We start from the raw sequence: 8,527 nt of genomic DNA, 5'->3' as shown, positions 1-8,527 counted from the left end.
TTTGATCAACAGAAGGTCTCAATAAACAAATTTTGTCGGCTCAACAAAATTGTTTTATTGCATGAAGCGCAACAAAATTATTTGGTTGAGGCAAAACAATTTTTGTTGTTCCAGTCAAACAGTTTTCTCAGTGTACATATATAAGGAGCGTATACGAGCTCTCTGCAGCCTGCACACCTCAATTGCATTCATGTACCACTCTAGTAGGTACACTTTTATTACAAGACAATTTGCAACGAAAATTACCGCAGCAGAAGCAATTTTCTGCGTTGAGTCGCGCATATGTGTATTAGATATTAGGTAGAGGATAATTTTGGCACGTCCCACGCGGTACACAAATGCTCACGTTCCATGCTGTAGTTCTTAGTTCTCTCTAGAAATCGCGCACGACATACTGAGAGGAAGCTATTCCAAAGTATTCGCGTCAATTCCTGTCGTCACGTGTAACTAAAAAATAATCACTAAAAAGTAGAAACTCATTATCAGTAATAATTTATCTGCATTTTTTATTTTTTCTGTTCTCCAAAATACCTGTAAATTTAATTGTAGAAGGTAGACCACAAAAGCCTTTTTTTATTTCGAATGGTTTGACAGTTAACCTGCATTTTTCCGATAAAGAAAAAAGTTTGGGTGACTGCAACTTTTCAAGTCGAACGGGATGTGATCGTTATTTGAATTTGTTCGCTCCTTGAAAAATACAAAATGCCACCCCGACTCGATGTAGTTGATTCGATGGATGTGGAGAGTCCGTCGAGGTGTCTGAGATTTCTACATCTGTTATGGAAATTCTGCAAGTGCGTTTTCTCCCATGTGAGTCTCGTTTCTCTGGTAGTGTCCTATTGCGTTCTTGGGGCACGCGCTTTCGTGTACTTGGAAGCAGATCACGAAGAAGAAGTAAATATATTCAACATGATTGTATAGAAATTTTTTACATTCTCATCTCAATGAGAAGCTATTGGTTTTATGTCATAAATGTCTTTTGGAATCCCATCAAATGTTTACATATTGGGAGCCCTTGAGTTAGAATAAATACTCAGTATATTTAAAATTAAATTTTTTCTAAAAAAATATCTACTCACTTCGCTTCACTGGGAATCGAACCACAGAACTTCCGATTTCCGGTGAGGAGCTTTTTCAATTAAGCTGTTAGGGAGATCTAAAGATGACTCTTTTTTCAGATGTAGTTCGATTCTCAGTGGAGCGAAGTGAGTAGATCTTTTTTCAGAAAAAAACTAATTTGAAAAGTTAAAAAAAATTACTTTTCATCTAGTCAGTAATGACGTTGATTATTTTTTGTTATTTCAAGCGTTAACTTGATCGATGGTATTGATTTCTATTTCCACGGATTGCTGAATTTTATCTACACTGATCAATGTTAACTACCTCTGATTAAAATAAAGAGTCCCTTAAAATAGACAGTAATACAAGAATCTGTATTTCAGTAAAAAAAAGAAAAAAAATAGAGAATTTTTTTCTGGTGTGGAATTGTTAAGCTTATCAAAAACCAGAGTTTTTTTATACAATACGAGAATTAATTTTTATTACGATTATTTGAAAATTAACGCTACTTGCAAATTATTTAAACAATTTTCTTAACTAAATTCACAGTTTGGATATTTTTCAAGGATTCAGTGATTCAGATCAGATCAGATGAGATTCTTTTCTTTCTCTATTTCAATAAAAAAAGGTGGTTGACTTTCAAATCTAACCAGTTGAAAGTCAATTGATGGTTTTAAAATGACTTTGAGTAACGCATTCGATTGAAAGTCAACCGCTTTTGAAAAAGTACGTACGTAAAAATCTGCACGTAAAATGGACTTCATAGGTTAATCTAAGACAGAAATTTTGTTGACTTTTCGTCAACGCATGTTGCTGAGTGTTTGCGCATCGCATCTTGCGCACGCCCTTCTGATACTCAAACTGAATTTCTGAACGCATGATTGAAAATAATCCTAAACTAAATATACCTGTCAGGTAATCAATTTCTGGTTCAAATTAAGTTACTTACTTAATTTAATGCGAAAATAAAACTCTGCTACATTTAAAATTCATCATTTTGTATTACTGTGCAGCTTTTATTAAATGCACTTAAATTGCCAAATTAAATTTTTTTAACTTTTATAAATTATAGCGTTAAAAGAATCAGATTCAGTTCCAAAAGTATAAATCCACGTTACCATGATCAATGTTCTAAATTGAAGAATCATTCAAATTGAACTATCACATTTTTTATAAACGAAGCACTTCTTAAATTAAAAGTAGAATTATTTTTACTTTGAATAGTTTTAAGATAATTAAAATGCTTCATAGTTTTATTTCAAAATATTGCAGCATCTACATGCTGTTTTAAATCTTTGCAAATTATTTTGAAATTTTTTCAGAACTTCTAAACATCTTTTAAAATGATTAGAATTTTTCCTAAAATTTTTCCTGAATTTTTTTTTTCATATTCTGCTAAATTAAAAACGGCCTTAAAATCTTCCACATTTATTTCTTATAATTTTGAAAGTATTTCTACATTTTTAAAAATATTTACTCAAAATTAACAATTCAATTTTTATTTTCCTAGAATATATTTTTTATTCTTCTGACGCCTTTAAAAAATCCTTGAAGCTTTAAAATTTGTGGGTCGAACTCTGGCAACATCTATATCTTGTCTTTAATTAAACCGTAGGCTATTTACAACCGACATTTTGATACGAATAGTCAGATTTTTTGGGGACATGTAGACACTTATTTTAAATTATTTTAAATTATTTTAAATTATTTTAAATCATTTCAATTTAAAATTTATTTTGAATTCTTCTATTTACTCGCATTTTTTCTAAGAATAATAGGTTTTCAATTGTTATCCATACATTAAAATCATCAAAATTCAAGAATTTGACTTACAAATTAATTATTTTGTTTAAATAGAACAATTAAAATTGTACCGTTTAAAATTTAGTTTCTGATATTTAATTTGTAATTAATGATTTCAAATTAATACTTAAATGTTTGTAAATATTAATTAATTTTTATTTTTGTTAATTAAATTTTTTCAAATGAAATGGTATAAAAATAGAATATTTCAGAATAAAAAATTATTTGATATTTAATAAAACTTTTAATTATGAATACATTATTTTAAAGTTATTTTTAAATTAAAAATATTTTATAAAGTTTAAATCGGGTGATTACATTTGTTCATCTAATATGACTTTCCAGTTCAAGCAATTTAATTTTTTATGTTAGAATGTGGAAATTCTAAAATTGTGAATTGATTCTAAATAATCTTGTAAAAGCAATTATTATTCACTTTTTAAATACTAAGTTGCAATTCAATGTTAAAAATAATTAATTAATTTATATTCGCAGTTGATCAACTAAAAATGTTTTAAAAATCAATAAAATTACATTTTTAGAAAACTGGCACAAGACTCGGAAAAAAATAATAGACAAAACTTATTAAAAGAGATCTGCATATTTGTGTTTGATCATTTTTATCGGGCTCGTAGTCTTTGTTTTAAACGTAAGAAGATATATCAAAATAAAAAATAAAAAATTTCTGGAAAAACGGCACAAGGTAAGAAAAAATGAATAGATAAAAATTGTTCATCAAAAAAAGATCGACAAATTTTTTACAAATTATTGTTTGATGAGACGCGTAATTTTTGTTTTAATCGAGAAAAATGACATTACAAATAAAGATGTTAAAATTTTGCGAAAATGACACAAGGTACAATAAAATATTTAATAGCGAAATTGTTTGCCTAAATTCAATCTAACAATTTGCTTCTGACCTTTTTTCTTACGAGACGCGTTATGAGTATGTGTTCGTTAAAGCCGAAGGAGCTTTAACAGAAAAACATTCACATTCACTAAATTTCAGTTGGCGATTGTTTGACCGCCTTTAATTTTAAAAGTCCTTTGCAGAAGTTTGAAATGTGCTTTTTAGAACATTATTATATTTGAAATAATTCGATTTTGAATACTTGGTTCTTGTATTGTTTTAATTTTTACCACAAATCTTTATCCCAGATTAATTTGAAAAGGGGCTGGTTAAATTGAACAGTTAATTTGAAACTATTCAATTAGTAATGCTTATTCGAAAATGTTTACATTTTTTCAATTATTTGTCTGTTAAAAATTCTAGAGTTGAATTTTCAACGAAGAGGATTGATTTTCTACAAAAAAGACGAATTTTCACCAAAATAGTTAAATTGTCAACTAAAAAAGAATAATTTTTCCAAATAAAAAATGGAACACTTTTATTTTCAGTTAAAAAAATTAATGATAAAAAAAACGAATTTTCTACAGAATACATACATTTTAAACTAAATATCTCGTAAAATTTTATACTTAGAAAGATAAATTTGTAAACAAAAATGTAATATTTAATTTTTTAGTTTGAAAAATTAATTTTTAACCAAATACGAGAACAAAACATAAATTTTGGATGAACTAGTTCGACCTTCAACCAAGTAATATAAAGGACCTTGGAAATTTGGAAAGTTACTTGAAAAATATTCAGTTATTAACACTTTTTCGAAATTCGTTAGTTTTTAATTTTTACGTTTTCAAAGATTTGAAGTTTTTAATATATTATGTTTAAACGAAATGTCATTGTTCAAACAATATTCATTATCAAAACACCCATACTCCATTTGATGGAAATTTGAAGAAAGAAATAATAATTAATTGTATAAACAATGACAATAAAGCTTACAGAAGAAGTTAATAATAACAATCATCCAATATAATATTTAATTCATAAAATAGGTTTTAAATATTTTGTGGAAAAATTAATTTCTTAAACAAATTCACGTTGTTTACAAAAATTTTTAATGTAATATATTCTTTTTATTGTTTACAGTCAGAAATAATTGTATGTGTTCCATTGTATATATTTTGAAACACATTTTCGAAAGACAACTGCTTAAGCAAATGCAAAATGTTTCAACAAATAGAAATTCGTTAAAAATTAGAAAAAATGTATTAAAATTATGTAATTATTCAACAAAATGTAGCATAGGATACCAATTTGAGAAAAATTGGATGTCTCTGGATCAGTTAGAAATGTTTTGTAAATAAAAAATAATCATTTGTTCAAATATTCACATAATGTTTAGAAACAAATTTATTACTCTAAACAATGACTAACTATTACATTTCATCTAGAAAGAACAATTATTTTTAAAATTTTTTTATGAAGAAATATTTGTTTAAATAAGTTACATTTATTTAAACAATTACAAAATTGCTTAAAAAGTCATGCGGGATATTCAAATTGCCCATTAGTAATTACTTGTATTAAAAGAATGTCAGAAATTGCTAAAAAGTAACAGTAATACGTGAAAATTTACTTTTGTGATTTTTGGCTCATTTTTGGGGCACTTGGGGCTGGGGGGTTAAAAATGAAAGTTATTAGTATAGTTTTATTTCTTTTTGAAAAAGAAAAAAAACTGATTTTCGGAAAGTTTGCCTTCCTCTATTTTGTGCTTTTTTGGTTTTAGCGCAGCGACTACAGGAGATAATTTGTAGATAATACTCTTCTACCGTTTTTGTTTGAAAATTGTTTCTCCACGACCTACCGTTCTCACGTGAAATCAAATCCAAAAAATTTTTTTCTTTTTTAAAAATCTTTTTTTATGAAATAAAACAGCTTCGTTAATTTTTTTAATACAAAAATGACAGATTCACTGTAATGATTACGGATTTTCCTTCTCCGGAAATGGAAACTTTTTTTGTGTGGGGGAGGGGAGTTGTCCTGCAGCTCGAAAAGCGTTTTCTTCAACACCCTAGGATATAGATCTTTCTTCTCGTATATTAACTCCTCTCCATTATTTTCTCTTGTTCAGGATTCATATTTTTTTAACAGCCTTTGACACTTCAAAAGTTGAAAACAAATTTTTCGAAATCTTTAAAAAAACTGGCAATGTCATTCAACTATATTTAATATTGTTGAGCATGGAACATTGTACTTATAACAAATCCCCTCAGAGCCTCGGGCGATACTGCGAACCTTTTGCACAATAGAGCTTCAAAAGCTTCTCAAAATGATGTTATATATATGCATGCTGTTTGACAATTACATTGCACAATGCACAATTACACATGTTGATTACTTGAAAGAAGGTTTGCCTATATTAGATCAAACAATAAATAAATAAAGTAAAATTCTGAATTGTAGGACTTGATGCCGCTGGCGCAAAAGCAAATTTTTTCTTTCTTGTTCACTACGCTTCAGCATACCTGAAAGAGAAAACCCATCAATATCTAAACATCTAGAAAAAAATCCAATTTTACATGAACTGCACTGCAAGTCGCTTACCTTTTCCTCAGAATAAATAAAACCGAAGGTTCATTCAAATATTTCTGCATTTTTCATATAAAATTTTTGTATAACGTTTCTCGTTGATAAAATTTTGTTTTGAAAAAGTGTGCTTCTTTTTTATTCAATATCTTTCTTTTCTTTTTTAATTTTTAGTCTACAGTTGTCACATAAATTGCTATTCAAAATCAGATTGGCTGCGATATTTCGTCATTATTTTTGTATCTAACTAATAAAGTTTACAAATGTTCTGCATCATCAATTTTGTTAAAATTTTTCGAATAAGCAACCACGCTATAATTTTTAAACTTGTTCACACTTTCAAAGAGATGAAAAAAAATTAAATTATGGACCAAAACTATAGATTATTTTCATTTACGAAGTTGTTTCATTCTAGGTTCAGGTAATACAAAATTTTTTAACCGACACATTATGGGCATCGACAATAATATTTCTGGGAACATTTTTAATGATACAGGTTTTATTTTTGAAGATTAGTTTTAAGTTTTGAAGATTTTCAGATATGCCAAAAGAATCGGTAAGATTTTAAGTCATTTTTTTAATCTCTGCTAGTATTAAACAATTTTTACATTCTCATTCCTGAGAATGTAATGTAATCGTCCAAATTTTCAATCTCTGGTTTTTAACGGATCTTTACGTTGCGGCACTCACAGAATCCGAAACCATAAAATTTCATCGGTGTCTGTCTGTCTGCCTGTATGTCTGTACGTTTGTATGTATGGTTACCTGAATGTTGTAGCCACGCTAATTTTGAAGAATTTATCCAATCGAGTCCGCATCTGATACACTTCTGAAGGTCCCTAAAATAAAGGCAAGTTCTTAAATCAGATATTTCGAACCAAAATAAAAAAATTGAGAGCATTTTCAAAATTTTGAAATTTTAAAAAAAATTTTATAAATTGTTGTCAAAGTTTTTTATAGATAAGTAAAAGACTTGCAAATTATCTAAATAAAATTTGATATTTTGGTGAAAATTAGAACAGTTATATACTTTTAAAAATTTGAAAATTTTAAAGAAATAGAAAGAAAATTTTTTTTTTGTAGATCCAACAATTTTATTCAAAATTTTCACCAGATACCAAATATATTTCAAAACTATTCTACCCAAATTTTTCGGTTAGCCCAAAATTTAAAAAATTATAGCATTTTCAAAACAAATTTTTTTTTAACTTCTAAAAATTTTTGTCAAAGTTTCTCATAGATGGGTCAAAGACTTGCAAATTATCCAAATAAAATGTTTAATTTTCATGAAAATTGGAAAAGTTATATACTTTTCGAAAACTTAAATATTTTCAAAAAATAAAAAAAATGATTTTTTGAAAAAACCAAAAATTTTATTCAACATTTTCAGTAGACACCAAATACATTTCAAACTATTCCAGCCGAATTTTTCGATTAGCACACAATTAAAAAAATTAGAGCTTTTTCAACATTTTAGACCATTTTTTTTCAAGTTTCAGAAAATGTTGCTAATGTCTCCGATACTTTGCAAAAATACTTGTAAAAATACTTGCAAATTATCCAAATGACATTTTTAATTTGGAAGAAAATTAAAAACGTTAGTGTAATGTAATAGTCCAAATTTTCGATCTCTGGTTTTTAACGGATCTTTACGTTTCGGCGCGCACAGAATCCGAAAATCATAAAATTTTGTCGGTGTCTGTCTGTACGTCTGTCTGTATGTATATTTACCTGAAAAAATAAAGCCTAAGTTTCTTAATCAGATATTTCGAACCAAAATTAAATAATTGAGTGCATTTTCAAAATTTTGAAATTTTTGTTGTTGAAATTTTATAAATTTTTATCAAAGTTTCTTATAGATGGGGAACAGACTTGCAAATTATCCAAATAAAATTTCTAATTTTGATGAAAATCAGAAAAGTTATATACTTCTCAAAAATTTGAAAATCTTCAAAAAATAGAAAAAATTATTTTTTTCATATATCCAAAAATTTTTACTATATACCAAATATGTTTTGAAACTATTTTAGCCGAATTTTTCGATAAGCCCACATTTTTAAAAATTAGAGCGTGTATAATCTGACAGTAGAGCGCGAAGTGCTATTATGGCAATGAGAATGTAATCGTCAAGGCCGTAGTTATTTTGAGAATCTTCTTTAATGTCAAATTAAAAAGAAAAAAGGTTAAGCTTTACTTTATGATTGTAGTTTATGAGGGGTTTAAATTACAGTA

General features: G+C 27.3%; 1 protein-coding gene across 1 annotated transcript in view; it reads left to right on the top strand.

Annotated features, from left to right (window-relative positions):
- Positions 1-392: 392 nt before the first annotated feature.
- LOC117177421 overlaps positions 393-8,527 on the top strand; it is a 164,437-nt gene continuing 156,302 nt past the window's right edge. Inside the window, exon 1 of the mRNA XM_033368093.1 lies at positions 393-894. Coding sequence (XP_033223984.1) covers positions 703-894 — 192 coding nt within the window. The 5' untranslated portion in view covers positions 393-702. The remainder of the gene's footprint in view (positions 895-8,527) is intronic.

This window comes from Belonocnema kinseyi, chromosome 7, assembly GCF_010883055.1.
Source record: "Belonocnema kinseyi isolate 2016_QV_RU_SX_M_011 chromosome 7, B_treatae_v1, whole genome shotgun sequence".
Classification (NCBI taxonomy): Eukaryota; Metazoa; Arthropoda; class Insecta; order Hymenoptera; family Cynipidae; genus Belonocnema; species Belonocnema kinseyi.
The sequence above is the reverse complement of the archived record's forward strand: the minus strand, read 5'-3'. Positions and strand labels throughout refer to the sequence as shown.